Raw genomic sequence first — 22,223 nt, 5'->3', positions numbered from 1 at the left:
TCACTGACATGATGTAACAAAGACTCAAGAGGATTGGCTCGCTGGGATTGTCTGAACCGCTCAAACCTGATCGCAGAGTCCCTCTAGTGGCCGGAGTGGGAACTGCAGAAACCTGCCGCGCCATTGTTTCCTTCCAGGTGTGACAGGCTGACAACAGAGGGTTGAATTTCTGCCCAACAATTCAAACACACCTTTAAAATGCTTCCTGAACTGTAGTAAACAGACACTTATCTTAGGCTGTGTTTGCTGCTGAGCTGAGAGGAAAAGCGTCAAGGCAAAGTGTTTCTCTGGTGCGCAGCAGCTTGGTGCCTCTGTGGGTTTTGCCTTTGCTCTTTTGTGAAATTTTAAGACATTTTCAGAGGTTCAGCAGGTCTGGACTGCAAGTTTATTTTTCTGTCTGGGAGTCGTTGTGCTGTGTGTCTCATGAAGTTGTGTCAGCAAAGGTGTTTTGATTTTAAATTAAAAAAATTCTTTTTTTATTTAATAGATTTTTTTCTGATTTCATTATGTTTATTGATGAAGAAAAAAATCCTCCTATCAATGTCATTAAATTACAGCAGAAAAATCAGAGCAATTTGTTATTTAATCTGTTTTTTCTTTACCCAATAAACTTTCCAGCAGCGTCCAAACTTTCAGTTGTGTTTTAAATGAAAGGCCTTCTTTTGTCCTGTTTTTGGTGGAAAAACCAAAAATATATAAAGAAAAAGAGACAGCCAGGAAAAAAGAAAAGCTTGTGTCCAGGATGTGTGAGGTCAGCAGAGACGTCAACAGCTTAATTTCGTGTCCATTAAGTATTCTCAAAAATATTAGCTTTTCCAACATTAGCCTATTTTCATTAAGCAAATTTATTTAACAATTCCAGTTTGTGCAATTTTAAATGCGGCTTGCGACGTATGAACAGGAGAGAATGAATAATAGCAATGTAGGAGATGACCAGATGAAAAGCATATAATCTTACCAAGTATTGTTAAATAACTTCATGCACCTGAAATAAGACAAAACTAAATTACAAGTAACATTTTTGCAAGATATTGGAACTTGTTTTTAAATAATTCATTAATGTTGATGAAAAGGTTCTAGTTCCACTGGCAGATAATTTCACTTATAAGTCAGGAAAAATGTTTTTTTTATAAGAGAAATAATCTGCCAGTGGAACTGATAAACAGTGTAGTATGAAGATATTTCACTAAAATTTAACTCTAGCTTGATATTAAATAATTAGGTACTTAAAATAAGATACTATCATGCTGAAAAGTTATTTTTAAGTTAGTTTTGTCTAGATATTTGCACTAGAAACTAGACCAAAATGTTTTTTTTTTTTTTTTGCTTTTGCAGTTTTGTTCTTAAAAGTTAATTTTTTTTTCTAAAAAGTTACTTAATTGTAACCACCCAGGTCTGATAGAGTGATTTAACTCTGTATTCATGGAAGATGTGTGTTTTTGCTGCTTTTCTTTGTTAGAAAACGACCGACCCACCTCGCTGGTCCCCGACCTCATCGACTACAACATGCCTCTTACTGCCACCTACCTGAAGCAGATGAAACTGCAGTGCATGACAGCCACTGAGAGGGTGAGTGAATCTGCACATGCAGCAGCAAAATGTATAGAAATAAAAGTCTTTAGGTTTATTTTTTTGTAAAGGTGTGGGAAGAGAAGAGTCTTTGTGCAGCCGAGTCAGAGACGATTCCTCTCTAACTTTGGGTTGAACGCTAAACGAGGGGAGCAGCCCTCCTGCTGGGAGGAGGAGCGATGTGTAGAGGATTTAGGGAAGCTTTTATGACAGTGACGTCAGGTGTTTAAGGCCCTCCCACGTGTCGCCGCTGTGACAGAAACACTCAAGAACTGCTCTCACTGAAGTGCAGAGAAGCAGCACTTAGTCATGATGGTGTAGGCCTCAGTCTTGAACAGTTAGGATTACACAGCCAGGATGAGCCGGACTGGGGTCTGCGGGTGAGTACAGGGGAACCGATTCCCATCATTGAGTTTTAATGGGACAGTTTTTGAACAACTAAGCGTTCAAGGTGGGATGTCAGCATTTCAGTAGACATGGAGGGATGCAGTTTAAAGCTCAGAATGCTGCAGCTTTTCTTTGGAAAAGTCTCATCGATGCATTTAAGATTGAGATGTGACACAGAAAACTAATGTTAGAGTGAAATTTTGGAGAAATATTTTCATACTACATTGTTCATCATTTACTTCACATGGAATATTTGTGATTCATGTGCAAAGGATGCTATAATCTTAACCTTTCCAAATGTATCAGCTGTCGATTTTTCCAAATCCTGTATATTAATGTTATGTTGAGTCGTTGTGATTAGAGACTCTCCTTAATCCTGCACGGCTCACTTGGTGCCTAATGGAGCCGTCAGTGAGCATTCCAGTCCGCCACAAACCCTCTCAGAGCGGGATGGACTCGTATTCCCAAGGGTCCGGGCCTATTTGTCTGTTCGTGTGAGGGGAATGAGACGACTGCACGCATTTCTGCTCCCTTCCAGTCACACAGTCATCACTGCGCTGCCTGTGAGCGAGACGCCAGCTGACACAGAGTGAATGCGGGTCGTTTGGGAGCAAACCGTCCCATTTTCCCTCCCATGTTGAAGAAGCTTTTGTTTTTGGTCTTGTCATGTATTTTTGAAGGTCAGGTCAGATTTGGAGTTATTTAGCTTGGTTTCCAAATCCTTACCACAGTGATGGACTCGTGTTTTTTTGCTGCGGTACAACAAGCATCTTCAGGGACTCTGAGTAGGGAGTTAAAAATAGCAATGCTCCAAGAAACATAGTTAACACCGAGACTCCTGCAGACCCTCTGACATTCTCCTAATCCTCCTGAAAGCCAAATATCACATTTCTATTTCTGGTCTTAAATTAAACGAGTTGAAATATTTTCTTACTGTAATTGCCTGTATTAATAAATCAGTCTTTTTTTTAAAGCACAATTCAGCAACAAGGTCATTCAAAGGGCTTTAAATCGCACAAATACAAAACTAAAAAGGCATAAAAACACCATACAGTCACCAATATGAGAAACTACCAACAAACATCACTATAAACATCAGAACACATCAAATATGTCGATCAATCCTCCCCTTATTATGTTTAAAATGGGATTGTAGAACAATTATTTAGTAAAACAAGGGAGTTTGAAGAAAAAAGTTGTAGGACTCAAACGATTAATCACAATAGTTGTGATTAATCAATTATGGAAATAATCACCAAATAATTTAGTAACTGATTAATTGTGAACTGAAGTATACAGACACTCAGAGCAGTAATTAAGCCACAACTTAAAAAAGAAATGTACTTACATTTTGCATTTAAGATTTAAAAAAATAAAACTTTTTCTGCAAATCCCTTGTGACATAGTTTTTAATTTACCTGATTCAAATTCAGTATTAAAAATCTCCTATTCAGCAACTTTTGCTATCCAATTACTAACTGGTTCATCACAAAAAACCACCAAAAGATCAGCCCTTCACTGTAAAAATGTTAAATTTTCACGTTGACATTAGAATAATGTTTCATTCTTGCTACAAATGAGCAAGTGTTCACTGAAGGAAGGGCAGTAACATGTTTATTTAAAAAAGGTATTAAATTATGTGTTTATTTGCATATTTTTTATGTATTTCTAATGTATAAACGTAAATTATCTACCAGAACTGGAAGAAAACCTGTTATAATTAGAGAAGCAGTAGAATAAATCATGTCCTGGTCTGTGCTGAAGTCCTAGTCAAAGTCCAGACCTGATCTCCATTTAATCAAACTAAGCTTTGGCTACTTTTTGCAAAGAAGACCGGAAGTGAATATTTGGTTGTATTTCTGAGTTGCTGCCTGATCGGCCCTCAGGATGACAGTTCGGTGTGCAGCGAGGACATGAACAACGCTGAGCCCGCTTGGGTCGCAGCGGAGCAGCCAGCAGTGCCTGAACCGAGCCCACCCAACGGGGAGCGGGTCAGCAACCCGGCCGCCATTGTCAAAGAGGAGGACGGTAAGACGGCAGAGTGAAGCATGTATTACATTTATTAATACATTTTAAAATCACACAGATGGAGAAGAAAGGGAAAAGAGGCAAAATAAGGAGAGATAATAACAATAACAATAATAATAATAATAATAATAATAATAATAATAATAATAATAATGATGTTCACTTTTTGAAGAAAAGCTAATTCTCCAGTCTGCCAAATGCTTTTGTAAATTAATAGCCACTTGCACATAACTTTTCAGCAAAGTATAACAGCTTGTTTTAAGTAAATAATATCTTAATGTTGATGAAAAAGGCAGATTATTTCACATATAATATGGGGAAAATGTCTTGTTATAAGTGAAATAATCTGCCTGTGGAAGCAGTCATTTTTTCCACAAGTATTAATGAATTAACACATAAAAAAAGCTCCTATTTTGTGCTGAAAACTAACTTCTAAGTTAGTTTTGTTTCATTGTAAGTGCAGTAAAACACTTGCATTAGAAACTAAACCCAAATTATTTTGTGTTTTTGCAGAGGTCTAACTTTTCAAATGTAAACATCTTGCAAATCGTTTTTGCTTTACCAGCTGTTTGTTTTTTTTACATCTTTACTAATATCTCTTCTGCTGTAGAAATGATGTGTGTGGTACAGATTGTGCGGATTGGTTTTGTGCAGGAAACAGCTTGCCTATTTCTTAATCCAGATAAATCCAGTCGTTCAGTGGGTGCTTGCTTCTCGGATGGACCCTCGCTTCTAGGGTCCACAGCTTTAGGAAGTGGGACAAAGGCCAGATTATAAACATATTCGGAACGGGGGAAATTATTTTCAGGATGGTGGAAGTGATTCATTGGTCAAACAAGCATAAATATTGTGAAATACATTCACTTATCTTAAGAATCATAATTCTCCTCATTTCACTCCTTGATATAAAATTCCCTCCTTCGACTTCAGCTTTTATTTATCCTGACAGCTGACCCTAATGCACGCTTCCTTTACAAATCCAGAGTGCGCAGCATGAGGCAGGAAGCCCCTTCCCCCTGCAGCAACTCCCCCCTCATTGCTTTCTGTCACAAAGCTGAATTAATGCTAAAGGATGACAAGGCATTCACACAGCTCATTGCTGCGTCTTCGCACTCTTTGCCAGATGATGACTCCTCGGAGAGCGGCAGCGCCAACGGGCTGCCGGCCCTGACCTCGCCGGAGGCGCTGGCTGCGGGTGCGAACCCTCAAGATGGCGCGGCTTCATACAGGGAGGTGGCAGAGAACGGGCTGAGCGCGCCGCTGGACTTCAGCACCACCTCGTCCTCGTCGTCCTCCGAGGATCAGCAGCCGGTGAATCTGAGCGACAGACTGCTGCCGGCCGGGAGCTCGCCGCCGAACAGCTACGCAGCAGAACCCAACAAGAAGTTCCCCATCAAAACAGAGTTCTCCAACAAGGTGAGGAGGAAACCGAGCTTCTCTCTGAGTGAGCTCATTCTACGCTTGTAATTTATAATAACAGCAGGGCTGAAACGATTAATCAGCCTGAATCAACCAGTTTAGTGACATATTATCTATAAATATTGATCATGTGTCTATAGAGATATTATAAATAATTTATTGTCCAGCTTTTATTCATATTAAAGACTGAAATAAAAAATCTGCAAAATGTGCCAATTTTTTAATCCAGTTTATCAATTTATCATCAGAATAATCAATAGATTAATCAATAGCATCCTTCTGGTTTGTCTTCAGTCGCCTCCTTACAGCTCAGGGAGTTATGACTTGGTGAAAACAGAGCTGAGCATGAGCGCTGAGGACTTGACCTCCAGTCGGGCGCAAATAATCGACGACGATGACGACGATCACGACGACCATGACGACAACGATAGGATCAATGACGCCGAGGGGATGGATCCTGAGAGACTCAAAGCCTTCAATGTGAGTATCCAGTCAAACTGATCCTGCCAAACATGTCTGCCATATCAACTGGGGAATCATCTGGTCCACCTGAAAACCTCTGTCCTGGTTTGATTGCATGATGTGAACCAAAGATTGCTCCAAAAGTAGGACACCAACTGTAGCACAGGGCATTCTGGGTAAATACAACCAAAACAAACTCAACAGTCTTTTGCTAACTGGAGAAATAGTTAGTGGTGTTTTACCAAAGACAGAAAAGGAATCCCACAATCACTAAAATCTGATGCTACTCTTGCTTTATTTACATTTTGTGAAGAAGGAAGCTGTGCTCAGTGTCTTCTTCAGAGATTTTCATTATGTTTTCTTCAGAAGTTCTATGTGCAGTGCCCCCAGAGGCAAGAAGGGGAACAGGTTTTTCAAATGTTCATCTGACTCAATGCAGCGTGAAAGCAAATCACAGCAGCAGAAAATGCAAAAATGTTGCAACTTCATTCACCAGTTTTACCGCGTCTACATACTGTGAGGTGTGAAGACACCCTTATTGTTTGTGTGTCCTATGATGAAATGTGTTATTACTTTGAGCTGGTATTATACAAAGATGGAAAATGCAAGCCAAACTGCTCTGCTTGCTTTGTGTGATTTACTGGCTGAGCCTGAACAAGCCTCAGAAAACCAATATAACCGGAGAGTTGCGGAAATGCAAATGTGAGGGAAAAAGCAAACGCCAGAGATTTTATCCACTGACTTTATTTCCACTCCTCCACCCCCTGCCTCTCCTCTTTCGCTCCCCATCATCCCCGCCTCCTCTTTTCTGCCTTTTGTTTCCTACCCGTCATTCGACCTCGCTCCCCCTCTCTCCATTCTTTCTCCTCCACTCTCTCTCTCTCCCCTCCCCCTTGCTCATGGCGTCTGTCAGATGTTTGTGCGTCTGTTTGTGGATGAGAATCTGGACCGCATGGTGCCCATCTCCAAGCAACCCAAGGAGAAGATCCAGGCCATCATCGAGTCCTGCAGCCGCCAGTTCCCGGAGTTCCAGGAGCGCTCCCGCAAGCGCATCCGCACCTACCTCAAATCCTGCCGCCGCATGAAAAAAGGCGGCTTCGAGGTAAAAAAAGAAAACGAAAAGTTGTCATCCCAATTAAACTCCTTGATATGAAAAAGTATGAATAATGCTGCCAAACATGTCAGCAGATCCGTCCTACGCCCCCTCACCTCACCTCTGCCATGGCTGAGAACATCCTCGCTGCCGCCTGTGAGAGCGAAACCCGAAATGCTGCCAAGAGGATGCGGCTCGACGTCTACCAACCGACGGTAAACGTCTTGGCAGGCGGAGTGTCTGAATATACCCAGGAGGGATTTAGGAGACTGCACAACCATCAGTAACCAAAAACTGCACAAAACAAACGATGCACATACACCGATGAGACGAAACATTTACGACCAATCACAAGTGAAGGAGACAGGATGGCTGTTGGGTGGAAATTACTATTTCACTGCAAAAGTATTTTTGGTGTAGTTTCTTGTGCAAATATCTTAGTGCACTTGAGGTAAGACAAAACGACCCCAGTAAAACATAGGAACTTGTTAATAACTCAAAAACATTGATGAAAAATACTAGTTGCACTGGCAGATTATTTCACTTATAACAAATTTTGTCCATCTTAGAAGTGAAATAATTGGCAACTTTCTGCTGCTCGCCAACAATGACTATCATTGGTTCTAGCTGTCAATATAAATCTTAAATGTATGTGTGATTCTTAAAAGAAAAAGGGACACAGTGCTTTGCTAGTACTTGTCAATTCTATGACAACTAGTTAAAGTTTTAATTAAGAAAAAATAGTGTTGGAGAGGGAAGTAGCTCAGTTATGCTATGCTTGAATTGGCAACCTTAGCATGGAGATGTGCTGCAGAGTTTGGTGTGTTTCAGTTCAGTTAGAAAAAAGACGGCCAACACACCAACTCTGACAGATCAGATCAGTAGAACAGTTTACTTTAGTTTTGATTAGCTAATCAACCACCGCTGTGTTCAGATGATCACTGATCAATAATGACAAAATAAACATCAAGGCTGAAAACATAAAACTGTAACAGACTGAACGTTCAGTTCTTTTTGGGTGGGAAATATTTGCGTGTTTTTTGGTGTTTGATCTTGATACATTGGTGGAGTTGTTGTCAGTCGCTTGCTATGTGAAAAGTAGAATACAGGTTATTTAATGGTTTTCTGTCTTATTTTTCCCTTTGTTAAATTAATAATACCAACACCTCCAGGTTTTATCTTGTTAACGGATTTGTTCTATAGCAGCAGCGCCGCTATGGATGAAAATAAAAGAATAGTCTTTATTCCCTCCAGTATTGCATGCAAATGATAACAGGAAATAATGTCTATAATAGAGTCCAAGCATCAACAGGTCACTCTTTTTAACAGATGGTCGTGATAATATGCATAATCTGTGTGCATTGTTCCACCCAAATTGAAAACCAGTGTATTTCTCTCAGGACGAGACCGCCTCTGTTGACAAACCCGTCACAAGGGATGCAGCTCCTGTGGCGCCGTCAGGGTTCACTATTGCCAGCGCAGCTTTTGCCCAAGACCAACTTTACACCAACGGAGGCCTCAACTACAACCTGCGGGGATACGGGACAGTCGGCAGCACCCAGCAGAGCTCCAGTGCTGCACAGACCAATGGTGAGTCCAGATCTACGAACAAACATGGCAGACTGAGAAGTAACTTTTTAATGCCTGGTTCAATTCATTCAAAAATTAGAAATTCTGACCTCAAATGTCACCAATGTCCCTCTGTTAGTGCTTCTACAATTTTAAAACTGTCTGGATGAGAAAGACGAACCTACATCGATAATCAGAGAGGAGAAAATGTTGAGTCGCTGGTTGCAATGGTGAGAGCTCTCGCTCTCTAGAAAAGGAGAGTTAAGCCTCAAATGAACAAGAGCTGTATGAAAACTAAGTAGTTCAAGAGTTGTAGAACTTTCTAATGGAGACATATGCAAATTTATATCTTCCTGCACCATTTTGTACAGGAAATCTGACAGATTTAAGATGCCATTTAATTCTAAGTTGAAAGCTGTGAACTGAAACAAGGGGAGTAAATTAGAGTTTGAGCAAGAAGATTCAACACAAAACCATCAGTCCTGTTCTTGATATTTGAACATGCATGTTAGTATTCTTTGGATCTGACTTGACTTTCTTTATCTCAAAATTTTTATCAAATTTTGTCCATAAAATCCATTATTTTGTTAGTGTTCAGTTTCAAATTGGTGATGAATAAACTCTGTTTTCTTCTCTTAAACTTTATACTTCAAACTTGCAAGATTAAATAATAATAACCACAGTAGTATATTTCCTAAATATTCAATATTTTCAGCCCAACTTTACTTTCATGTAGTTTCTGTGGCATAAATCCCAGCATGCTCTAATATTTAACTAATATACATTCACATATTTCAGGTCTTACTGCTTTCGTTGTCCACCTGCTCACACTGTTACTCACATTTCAACCACATCCGCAGTTTTAATGTTTAATCAGTTTTAAATGATTCAACACAAAGATTTAACATAAAGCTATTAAAAAAACATGTGATGTGTCAAAGAGAACGCAGATAAATGCCAGAATGTCCCACTGAGGCAATGTTTTTAATTCCATCTGCCAGCGATGTGCTCAGAAATCTACTTTATTGAAGATGTGTGGAATAAATTGTTCCAAACGCTTGACACATTTATACTCACTACTAGTAAATATGTGCGAAATGCTTTAGTTTTTATTTAGATGTAGAAGCAGTATTATCGTCCACTAAAGCAGTGGATAGAGTTCTTACTTCCTTTACCATCCTGCCAGGCAACAAAGTGTAGACTAAGTGTACTCAAACTAAAGTTTAGATTATTCTGTGTTTTTATCGTGGCATTGTGTGAGGGCTTTGCACCTGCAGTGAATATGGATAACTAGACATCATCATGCAGTTTTGCCCTAAAACTGCATTTCTGAGGCGTTTTCTTTCCACCACCAGTTTAACTGTGCAGTGAAACAGATGTGAACGCATATATTTATGTAAACAAATAATAATTTGTGGTGTTCAGCGTTTATATCCTGCACTTTGTTGATAAATAAATGCTTGGCATGCTCCCCTGTGGCTTCTATGGAACAACAAGAAGGCCAAAAAGATTCAAAATTTGACGGGTATTTTACATTGTCAACATGCAGACAACTGCATTCACCACTGAAAGCCTATGTAAATAAACCACAATGGCAGCACAGATGGATTGTCTTCGTCCAATCAGAGTATTTCTTAGATGAAACAGAACCAATCACAATCAGCTACTCAAAATACTCCAGGAACAAAACTGTAGGACTTAAGAAAAGCACAACAAAACATAATATGCGTGAACTTTATGCAAATTTCACATTTTGCACCTTTTTATACTTCCATTTGAGTCTCTGGTTCTTCATGAAAAAGACCAAGCTCTTAAAAAAAACTCATCCAGATGTAAAATAGGGCTGGACAATTCAGCTGATAATCATGTAATGATATGAATGTCTCATATCTGTCGAATGTTCAACCTGTTAACTCCGCAGGTCCCACAGATCTGAGCATGAAGTCCGTCGGCCCAAACTCCTCTTCATCCTCCTCGTCCTCCTCCGCCTCCAACAGTCACGGTCAGGGTGGCGGCGGCGGCGGGGCGTCCGCCCAGCTCAGCCCTCCAGAGGTGACGGCGGTGAGGCAGCTAATCGCCGGGTACCGGGAGTCCGCGGCCTTCCTGCTCCGCTCGGCGGACGAGCTGGAGAACCTGATCCTGCAGCAGAACTGAGTCCAAACCAAACCGTGCCAACGCCCTCCCCCCCTCAGCCTGTCCTCCTCTGTGTCTCTCACATCCTGGCAGACTTTCACACACAAAGACACGATCCGACATGAGCGATACCGCAGTGCATCGTGGGTAACATAGGCATGGAACCTCCACTTGTTCCCACACGGCTATGTTCTGAAACATATCACGGGCTGAAACATGACGATTTATGCATTTGGTTGACCTTAGTGCCCTGCTTTGTGTAGCCATCCCATCAACTTCATCACACCAGTGGAAACCTCCATTTGTCTCAGGAAGCGATGATCAGAAAAAACAAAAACAAAAAAAAAACGATGTGTACTGATGAGGTGTTACATTAGTTTAACCCCAAAACCATCAAATTAGCGAATCAGCACCGTTATTTCTGGTATTAAACCTGAAAACGTGTGCAGGTTTAATCGGGTTTTATCCTCTCACTTTAACACCGTGTTAACCTCAACAGCTGCTGATTTTACAACATACGCCAAAAAAATGTAATAAAAATACAAGAACGAACGAAGGGATTAACCTAAACACAGTGACAAAAAAGAAGATCTGACAGATTTGTAAGAATGTCTTTAGCTAGGTTGATTTTACTTTCAGTTTATTTTTGTGTAAAACTCTATGGCAGGCTGTTAGTTGTCATGAGTGAAAAGGCAGAAAAATTTTAGAAAACGTGGGTCAGAAATCCATCCTGATGAATTAGAAAGTCCTTGAATTGGTTATTTATTCCAGTATTTCAATTCAAAGTGAAACTCTTGTCTTATTTATAATGATGCGTTAATGTTTCTGATAATTCTCAAACAAATGCGGTTTTTCCTTCCACTCAACTTTCCATAAATGCATAACTACAGCGCTCCATGAATATATAATATTCAAATGTTCTGAGAAAGAGATTTCTTTATTATATACACTTATAGTGAGTCCCTCCAGGATTTTATTGTGACTTTTTTGTGATTGTTGTGGCCAAAAATGACAGATTTTCCAAATTTAAACTTAACATGGTCTTACAAAAACATTTAGATTGCAGCACATAACCTTCCCTCAAAGAATGGATTTTAACATAGTTAACATTTAAAGTGCAAACAGGACTATCAAGTAGCTTTTTAATGGAAAGTTTGGTGAAAGAAAAAAGTTTGAGAGCATTCTTGAGATAAAAATATTGGATTTTGTGCATCCATCACATTGATAAATGCTTAAAATATATACAAAATATATACATGGATGGGTAATTAATCTCTGAGTTTCACAATTTAAATTCAACTAGTGGAATAAACAAACTTTTCAGCGATATTATTATTATAATAATTATAATTATTAACTGAGATGCACCTCTACTTGTCAGGGAGAAAAAGATTAATATAATATTTAGACTGTTTGGTTGGGAACCAGTGCTAGTGGGAAGTAAAAGAAAAAGGTGCAATATGGAGTTAATTTGTTTTTAAAGTGAAGGAGTTTCACCTCAGCCGTCTTTTGCTCCAACAGTCGAGTTTGTAAAAAGAAGAGATATCTAATGCAGCATTGTAGCCAATATCAATGTTGTTGTTCGTCGTCAGTGCTGACCTCATGACTGAGGCGCCATCAGTCGTTCTTGCTGTGACAGAAAGGACCTGGCAGAAAAACGAGACTCGATGTTGCACGTCTCGTTTTACTTTTGCGTGTTTTGAAGCGTTTTCTATAGATTTCTTTTGTAAAAAAGGCACACAGAGTGAAGCTTAGACGCGTGTGCTACTGACAGGCGGCACACGCTCCTCTTCCTTCTCCTCCTTCTCGTCCACCTCCCTCCGTCGTCCCGTCTGTCCCCACGACCTCGGCGGCGTCCCCGGGTTCCTCTATGCGTCCTGACACGCTGTTCGACAAGAAACAAGAGACAATCTGGAGAAGATGTGATCGCATCGCAGTTTACTCTCCCGGCTTTCTGCTACGGTGTGTGTTTGTTCAGAGTGTCAGAGCACAGACGAACATCTCCTACTGGTGAGTCACTCAGCACAAAAACAGATTGTCTGTGTGTGTGTGTGTGTTTTCCAGTTGTCTTAATGTTGTGCTGATTTCGTGCTTGCAGAGTGGAAGTGGAGTGGCCCAGTTTGTACAACCTGTGAAGATTTAATTCAGTCGGCTGAAACATTCCTAACAGAAGCTGCGTTTCCATTACAAATGTGCGTGAATCTTCCACTAATGTCACAAAATACTCAATTTCGCAACTGCTGTGTTTCCATGATGCAATAAGCCATTGATGCAAACAGTTAAATGAGATATATTTCTGATTCAGTCGCCAATCAGAGGAGACGCCTGCATTTCATTCAGGGGTTGGCGCGACAAGCTCCGCCTTCATGGGAATCGGCTACATATGCACCATTTTGGGGTTTTCACAGATAAACTATGGATTTAACACGTTAGATGATACACAACTTTTCATGCTGTGAGAGCTCTGGTGGAGCCAGCTGCAGATTGCCTGACAAAAACAAACAAAAACACCATCATCCTAATACCACTTCCTGTTGACTTCTTTGTTGTTTCTGCTAGTAGTAACATTTAGCGGCTCATCATATGACTCATGTGATGACTAAAACGTTTCTCATTGCAGTTTTTTTTTAAAATACATCTATTTTGATATAAAAAACAACCAGATACTAGTACAAGAACGTTTTATTAAAAAACAGGAGAATTTTTTCAAGTTGGCGTGTTTCTATTAAACAAATTTTAATTTGTGCAACGCTATATCAATGGACTCGCCCGTGGTGCTACCAACTGCACTCATTACAAATGAGCACATAACATTGTCAATATTCTGCTAATATAAAAAAATAAAACATTTCAATTGGGATTTTTTCCTTCAATAAGAAATGCAATTAAAATCACCCATAAATAAATTTGTTCATGCAATGAATCATTAAAAAACATGGCATGTCATCATCCTCCAGCTACTTCCTGTCTTCTTCTTCTTCTTCTTTCTGCCAGTAGTAACATCTTATTATTGATCATGTAACTTGATTGTGTCTATTGCAGATAAACCAATTTCGCTACTGCTATAAAACCGCCAGTTTTTTTAAGACTTGCCATGTTTCCTTTAAGCAAATTTATTTTCATAATTTGAATTTGCACAATTTTATTGTTAATGGAAACGCAGCTACTGACTCTTCGAGCGGCCACAAAGCGGCTTGCACCTTATCGATTAGTCTTGAGATGATAGGAAATATATTTCTGTATCTTTAAAACTTTTCACACGTGTTTTTCATCCATCTGGTTTCCAAGTTGGACATGCATGACCTAACGGTTCTTTTATTTGTCTTATGACTGGGCCGAGCAACATTCCCATTTATTTTCTATCATATATTTCAAATTTGGAAGCACTTTATAGCTCAGGATTAGGAAAATTTAAGATGGTGGCTTCGGCGTGTCAATACCTCATTTGAGATCTCAGCTTCAGTCCACACACAAATATAGCAAACATGTCCTTCTCCGTCCATGTCCTGTCTGAGGGGTGTTTCAAAACAGAGGCTCAGACCTAAACTCTGCATTCAAAAATGCCTGCAACATTTATTTGCAATAGAAATGAAAAATCTATTGTTTGTTCAAATGCAAAGTTTCTGTGATGTAAAATGAGATGAGAAATAATCAAGGTATCAGTCAGGAGAAGGCTTCCAAATGCATTAGATATATGTGGGCTATAATCAATTTGAACGTTTAATCAAATTTTTGGTTTTTGAAGATTTAATTTTTGGAAAATCTAGATTTTGTTTCACCAATGCACTCTGGCTTTCCATAGTTTAAACGGTGGCCATCTTGTTTTACAAGAGTGTTTTACAGTTTCCATTTATTTTTGATGTTGAATTCAGGTCAACTCTATGATGGAAGCTAAGATTTTTTTCTCTATTATGATAAAAAAGACATAAAACTACAAAGTTGAAATAATATGAGAATAATGCCTCAATACTATCTGAATACATTTGTAATTTTAGGAGAATGAAGTACTAATTTTATGAGAACCCCAACAAATAAATATCTGAAGAAAACCAATGCACATAATACATTTATAATAAATGTCTACCTTTCAGTTCTAGCGCTTTAAAAATCAGGACATTATAAAAATGATCTCATTTAAATCTTGACATTGTCTATAAACATACACAACGGATTCCTTATTAGATGTGCCATTACTTATTAAAAACTGAAGTGAAACCATATATGGAGGAACCATATAAGCACACCATTTGTCGCATGGACATTGTTCTGTGATTTGCAAACATCAGTCAAGCTACCTAAAAAGTTAGTTGTGCTGAGCCCAAACCACTAAACATTAGTTCTGCTAAAGCTAGTTTTTTCCTTCAGTTCCTGTTGTTTCCTTCAGTAGTTCTTGGTGCAGCGCCCCCACAGGTGAGGGGTGGAACAGCCTTTTCAATTAGATTCTTTGACACAGTGCAGTGTGAAAGCAAACTGCAACAACTGAAAATGTAATAAATGTTGCAGTTTTTGTCCTTATATGAACCAAACCTACTGGACTATAAGGTGCCATTTATAAATAGGAATTTGCATAAATATTTAGCTATAAACCAAATATTTAACTAAATATTTAGCAGTAAGCTAAATATTTGCTTTATAGGTAAAAGCTAAATATTTAGCTTATTGAAAACATTTATTTTCAAACTAAATATTCAGATTGCTATCTGTTTAGGTTGCTAGGTAAGTAAATATGTAGCTATAAATAGCTATAAATGTTTAGTTTGAAAAATATTTACCTTACCACTAAAAATTTAGTTTGCAAAATAAATATATAATGTGGTGTTAAATATTTTGTTTTCAAACTAAATGTCTATTAGTTTTTAAGCTAAATATTTAGTTTGAAATCTAAATGTTTAGGTTACTAATTTGAAAGCTAAAAATATATTTTGTAAACTAAATTTAGTTTCTGAATGAAATACTTAATTTGGAATGATGACATTTATAAATGTATGAATAAAATGACTTTGAAAACTGAAATAAATTGCTGTTTATTTTTTACAGTGTAATTTTACTGTACAAAAACAGCTTCAGTTTTTCAGTTAAGCTTCATTATTATTTAATCAATGACAATGTGAGATCTGTTGTGTGTTTTTCTACACAATTTAGGTTTAATATTGATCTAATCTGGTAAATATCTGACCATTTTTACCGTCTTCAGAACTGAATTTTTTCCGCCTCCTCTGGTATTTTTGCGACACCCCTCTGGACGCAACCGCAGACGAGCGCTCACACGTCTTCCACGTCCCCCGTCCTGTTTGTTAGCGTAGCAGAACCTCTCCTCCTCTCCCCCTGCAGCTCAGCGCCAGGCTGAGGCCCGTCCATCCAAACCAAACCCCCGCCTGCAGATCGGCTCCCCGCGCCCTCTGACCCCCCGCTGAGCAAACACGTTTAGCTGTGTGCTGAAGTTACTGTGACCAACAGCGAAAAAAACTTGTCGTCATGTTGTTGTTTTGTTATATTTCCCAACGACGCCCAATGATTTTTTGCTCTTTGTATTGACTTGACAATGTAATCTATTGGTGTTGACTAAAATGCCCTGGTAGCTTGTGGATTGCTAAAGTGGTCAGATAAATGTACTGTATAGCTGTACAAAGAGTGATAAAAGATGTTTTGAACCTTTTGTTTTTCTGTGGGTACAGCACTGTTAAAAAAATCAAAGTGGTTTTAGCCCTTGCCTGTTTTAACTTATCATTTTGTGATGGTCTGTATAACTTCTATTGTTATTTATATTATTTGAGTTGTTGCCTCTCCTGCACTGGTAAGAGACTGTAGCTCTGTGCAGGGGTTCGTACTGTAAACCTGTGTGAAGCTTTGTATTTTCCCTTTCTGGTTTTGGACTCAGTGAAAGTGTGATGTTTACATGTACAGTTTTTGAGAATATTTTGCGTTTTTTGTTTGTTTTTTGCATCTTATTCTTTCCCCCCCTCTCTCTCTCGCCCGCTCCTCTCATCTATCCTCCCCTCGCCCTGATCTGTGTTCATTCGCTTAGAGAGTTTTTGCTTTCCGTTGTTTCACTGCGTCGTGACTTCTCCGACGACTCGGTCAGAGTGAGCCGTGCACGACGGCGATGTGGTGGCTTCCAGCATTTAAAATGGTGATATTTAAGAGAAAAAAAAACACAAGGGGGAGTTTCACAACTTCTCAAAGTGGACCAGCAAAGATTTATTAAGGATTAAGATGACTTTAACAGTTTTTAACCCTGTTGTGGCCTAAACAGAGTGAGCAGAGAACGGTGGGATGTCGGTACATTTATTATTCTACTATAAGTGCTCGTATTGACTTAGTATCCTGGCGTGTTGTCGGGGAAAAACTCCTCGTTCTTAATCCGACTGGTGCCCTGAAAGGTTCACTTTGACTTGTTGTAACATCTCCTGGTAACATGAAAGCCATTCCCCTCTTCTGGCCTTTAAAGGGGAACTCATAAACCTCAGGAAATACTGATTCTCCAACTTTAGTTTTATCCGCTACTTTCTTCTAAAATGAGAGTTAAGTCTCTAAACTTAAAAAAAAAAAAAAAAAAACCATTAACATTTATATGAGATGTCTATTGTTTTGTACATTTATCATTGTGATTTAAAGGTGGAGCTTTTTCCAGTACCTGTGACTGAATATTTTGGGTTTTTCTTTTTGAGTGTTTATTGGTATTGATATTTATTAATATATGTGAAACTACAAAAAGAAAAAAAAGAGAAAAGAAAAGGTTGAACCTTTTTTTCATTGGTATGTTTCATGCAAAACTGTCCAGGTGAGATTTTCTCTGCCTCTTACATATCACTAACGAGGGACCTGTGTTCGTTTGGAAATAGCGCTTTTTTTCAGTGTTGCATCAACGCTATGAAAAACTAAAAACTAAAAAAAAAAAAAAAATGGATAAAAATGAAAAAAAAGTGAGAAAAAAACAGGAAGCAAAACACTGGTTTACCAACTGCAGGAGCTGCGAAGCTCTCCTCTTCTCCTGAGATGTCAGTAATTGAATAAAACAGTGCGATGAGCTATCAAACTGACATTAGTGTCCTGGTTTTTATTTTCTCCTTGTTTTGTCTGCTAATATGTCTCAGGTTTTACCTACGTCACCAACTATCTAATGCATTATCTACTTCCTCCACTAGAGAGCAGCAGAGAGTCAAAAATCAACTGTTGACGAGGTAACCAGCTGCAGGAATCAGTAGTGATAATCTGATTATCTACAAAGGAATGACACAACCAACAGAAATAGTTTGACTCTCTAAAGTCTGAAAGCTAATTAAGGTCATTATAGATGAAAAATAAAGAAAAACTTGATCAAAATGCACAGAAATTTTGAGATTTGTTTTTCAAGCTCAATGAAAAACAAGGAATTTCAGAAAGTCAGAAATCGGATAAACATTTTTAAATAAATCTCTGAAATTCTACTGAGAAAAATTGAAAATTTCGACGTTGAAAATTTGTGAGAAAAAACATCTTAAAGGTTTACATTAATCTTGGAAATTTTCCTGAAAATGCAAAAAACTTTGAGTTTGAAAAGGCAACATTTGTGAGGAAAAAAGCCCAGAAACTTTTTTTTAATACATATAAATAAGGAAATTTCTGAGCTCCAAAATTTCAAATTTTCTAGAAAAAACATAAAAATGTCCACAATCAAAAACTTGAACACTTGATATAAAACACTGAGACATTTTTAGATTAATCTCAGAAATTTTCCAGTTTCATAAGTAAAACATTTTAGATTTTTGATGTTCAGAAATGTCCTTGTTTTTTCCAGAACATTTCTGAAATGGAGCGAAAGGAAGAAGAACTTGTTGCATTTCGGGTCATTCTGTTTTAGAGATCTACTTTCTTCCGGGACGGAGTTTGTTCATGTGACCCGTTTAAGGTTTCTGACAGGAATATTTGTCACGGCGGTTTCATCTGGGTCGACTCGCGCCTGGCAGGATTCTCAGCTGCTTCTGCAAATAGAGCTTTGTGTGAAACTGGACATCATGTTTCCCCAGAACCGGGCCAAGATACCCGACCAACACTGACCTCATTGCTGCATGTGAACACAGTTTATTTACTTTAGTTAAGGTGTTTTTGTCCAACAGCTCCTATAATTAAGACAATAAAGAGTGAAATTGCTGATGGACTTTTTATATTATAATTTAAAAAAAAATCATTTTAAAATTTTGAAAATTAAAATTATTGTTCCTGCAACATGCAAATTTGAAACAAAAATTGAATTATGCACATTCAGCTAAAACATCTCTGTCTAGACTCATTAATATCTACAGTAACTGTATGAAGAACTTTAACCGAAATGAATTGAAATGACATTTAATTTCCATTTTTAATCAATAAAGTATTTTTGAATGGAATTAAATGAATACTTTTAATTAATCATACAAACACATGCAGAAGTAGAGCTTTTGTCCTACATAAAGAAATTAAACTAGGGCTTCAACAAACAATTATTTTAGTTATCAATTAATTTGTCAGTTATATTGATGATTAATCGATTAATCAGTTAAATACATTTGGTTTCTTCTACAGATTTTTTTTAATTTCAGCATTTCTTATACATTGGAAATACATTAAAAGATGCAAAAGAACAAATAATTAAATTCTTTTTTCATATGAGAAGATAAACATTATGGGCTAAAATTCAACAACATTCCTTTTTTATAATATTTCGAATTGAAAATGTTTATTCTTTTCTTACAGTTTGACTTGTTTATTTAAGACTGTTGTTCTTTCAGCAAATTTCCTTTTTTGAGTCTGGATTTTTTAGTTAACGATGAATTGATTACTAAATTAGTAGACAATTATTAAAAAATAATTCATCACGATTAATCATTCCAGTCCTAAAATGAATGGGAAACATTTATGAATCAACTTTGAGTACTTCTTTTTTTGGGCTGCACGTTTCAGTGTTTACAGTTCAGCTGTGAACCGAAAACAAAATGGATTCCCGTAGCGACCTTTGACCCAGATCCTGCTTTCTGGACATTGACTGAGAGACAGAATTAAAGTGCTTTCATCTGAGTGACTAGTCATATTATTCGTGACAAAACTGATTTTAGTTCCTTCATGAAAGTTTTATTTTGAGCACTTTAATGTTTTCTAGATAGATGTCGACCTATTGATTCCAAAATGTTTATTCTTTATTCATCAGTCGCCCGAGAACGATTTCTAAACAACATTTAGCAAGTTATAAGATGTTTCAAGGGGAAATTTTTGAGAGCATAACATTTATAAAAAACCCAAATAAAACAAGTGGATCGTTGTTTTTCTGTTCACAGAAGAAATATGGAACAAAAGAAACCAAAAAGAGCTGCGCAGAAACTATTCATTTCTGTTTGATGTTGTTGTATTTAGTGGGAAGGTTTAGTAACACAACCAGCCTTTGATGGGATGTTTATGGTTTGATAGGATGTGGCAAAAACTCAAGAAAAAGAAGATCTGTAAACGAATTTATGGAAGAGGATTAGGGCCACTGGAAAAAAATAAAACAGTTTTGACTTTACTGTCAGAATTCTGATATTAAAATCAGAATTCTTTTTTTTTTCTCTGGCCCTCATCCTCTTCCGTATGAATCAAACAAACACTCTTTGCAAACACTGTTTTTTTTGGGAATGAGCCTCAGATAGATTCTCTAAAACGGCTGCAGATGCTGGTGTTGAAATGTGTTTTTGTTGTATTTAAGGACTTGGCCACCAGAAGGGAACACAAACAGAAAACTCCATAAACCGCCATGCTGCCAGCATGCAGCTCGTGGGCCCAGGCGGGTCCATCCGTCCGGCTCGTGCTGCTGATCAAATATGACCCTAAAACAGGATGACCTTTTAGACCCGAAACAGGAACGAATCTTTTCACCTGAGCTTAAAATATACAATGAGTCACTGAGTCTGGTAAAGCTGAGCGCTGCGTGTCTCTTCCCTCTCATCTTATCTTATCTGGGCTGAATGAACCTGTGTGTTTGGGCCCCGGATGTTGGACCAGACACCTTTGGCCCAGATTGTTTTAGAGCCAACTGATGGGCACAAGCAGTCTGTGCTGCAGGAAGCTGGCGAGAGCAGACAAAAAAATAATTATTTATAACTAAAAACAGAAGATTTGATTGAACTACGACGTCGATAGAAATTAAAATGAGGAGTAAATTCACACCCAAAAACAACAAAAAGTTGAATGTTTGTGAGAAAACACTCAGAAAACTTCAGATTAATCTCTGAGATTTTTCAGAAAAAACTTGGAAATATCTGAGTTCAGAAATTTGCAAGAAAAAACTCAGAAATCTTTTGATCAATCTTTGACATTTTGTAGAAAAACAAGGACAGCTCTGAGTTTGTAAAGTCAAAAACTTGCTAGAAAAAGGTTGGATATTTTCAGATTTATCTCAGAAAGTTTCTAGAATTAGCTTTTTTTTTAAAGTTTAGTTTAGAAAGTCAAAAAATGTTTTTGACTGTTGATAATATCAATTTGAAATGAGTTTGAAAAGTTACAAGTTTTCTACTTTTGAAACTCAAAAATGTCTACTTTTTTTCTAGAATATTTCTGAGATTAATTTCAAAGTTGATGTAGGAGAACTCTTTGTTCTAAGAGGAAGAACGATTCCACTGCAAAAACACAAAATCTTACCAAACATTTTGGTCAAGTTTCTAGTGCGAATATTTTAGTATGCTTGAAGTGAAAGAAAGCTATCTTGCAGACAAATTACTTTTTAAGTTTGTTTTGTCTTATTTGAAGTGTACCAAGATATTTGCAGTGGAAACTGAACCAAACTTTTGTGTTTCTGCAGTGCAGCAGTAGGACGGTCCTGAAAGCCAGATCTGTCTTCTATGGAGAGAAAAATATCTGAGCGAAAACAAAAAGCTGAAAAATCAGCAAATAATTAAAATTGGAGAGTAGTAGAAGAAAAAAAATGAGAAAAAGTGATCAGTTTTAGTAACTTTCCTCTGTCTCTCTGTGACTTTCAGCATTATGAACAATGTTTTATAACATAAATCAGCTTTAAACATCTCCACAGTGTCGTCTGCTGAGTCTCCGTCTTCCATTAATTAACTAAACTTCACCGAATTTTATTTAGGGCTGTCAGCGTAAATGTACACCTCACTTTGAAGATTTTTTATTCTTAAAAAGCATTTTTATCCCAGAATGGTGTCTGAAGCGGTTCTGCAGTCAGGGCCACAGTGCTATTTGCATTTCATGTTTGAACAGAGAAGTAACCTTCCAACAGGACTTTGCTCAGTCTATTCTTAATTATCAGTGTTCATTTTGGGAAATTGTTTGTTGTAATTCCCAGAATAATACGTACTGAGAATCAATAATCTTGTTGATTTATTTCTGCTGCCAGTACGGCAAGATTTCTAAGTTTTTAATGTTGCACAACTCTAAGTTGTACAAAGACATTAAAAGACTCAAAACATGCTGCTTTTCATGCAAACTGATCTTCAAGTAAAGATTTCATGTCACTGAATAATCAAAATAAACAAAAATCAAATTATATTCGTTAAATAAGGGTTTAATTTTGACACCGTTTGGATTTTTACGTAAAATTTAAGCTCTAAATTATTCA

The 22,223-nt window shown here is 37.7% G+C and overlaps 1 protein-coding gene across 4 annotated transcripts in view; it reads left to right on the top strand.

Annotated features, from left to right (window-relative positions):
* The window catches only part of LOC129370154 (nucleolar protein 4-like), a 40,718-nt gene extending 23,018 nt beyond the window's left edge, over positions 1 to 17,700 (top strand). Inside the window, exons 4-12 of one of the 4 annotated variants that reach the window (XR_008607022.1) lie at positions 1,460 to 1,569; positions 3,843 to 3,984; positions 5,108 to 5,400; positions 5,698 to 5,883; positions 6,779 to 6,967; positions 7,051 to 7,173; positions 8,359 to 8,548; positions 10,449 to 12,670; positions 15,992 to 17,700. Coding sequence is in view for 2 of the 4 variants with exons in the window: in XM_055045868.1 (XP_054901843.1) it covers positions 1,460 to 1,569; positions 3,843 to 3,984; positions 5,108 to 5,400; positions 5,698 to 5,883; positions 6,779 to 6,967; positions 7,051 to 7,173; positions 8,359 to 8,548; positions 10,449 to 10,681 (1,466 nt within the window). In the remaining 2 variants the exon portion in view is untranslated. Of the gene's footprint in view, positions 1 to 1,459; positions 1,570 to 3,842; positions 3,985 to 5,107; positions 5,401 to 5,697; positions 5,884 to 6,778; positions 6,968 to 7,050; positions 7,174 to 8,358; positions 8,549 to 10,448 lie in introns of all 4 variants that reach the window. The other 3 variants (XR_008607021.1, XM_055045869.1, XM_055045868.1) reach the window with 3 other exon arrangements.
* The last annotated feature ends 4,523 nt before the right edge of the window (positions 17,701 to 22,223 follow it).

Source organism: Poeciliopsis prolifica, unplaced genomic scaffold, assembly GCF_027474105.1.
Source record: "Poeciliopsis prolifica strain line A6 unplaced genomic scaffold, Auburn_PproV2 SCAFFOLD023, whole genome shotgun sequence".
Lineage (NCBI taxonomy): Eukaryota > Metazoa > Chordata > Actinopteri > Cyprinodontiformes > Poeciliidae > Poeciliopsis > Poeciliopsis prolifica.
The sequence above is the reverse complement of the archived record's forward strand: the minus strand, read 5'-3'. Positions and strand labels throughout refer to the sequence as shown.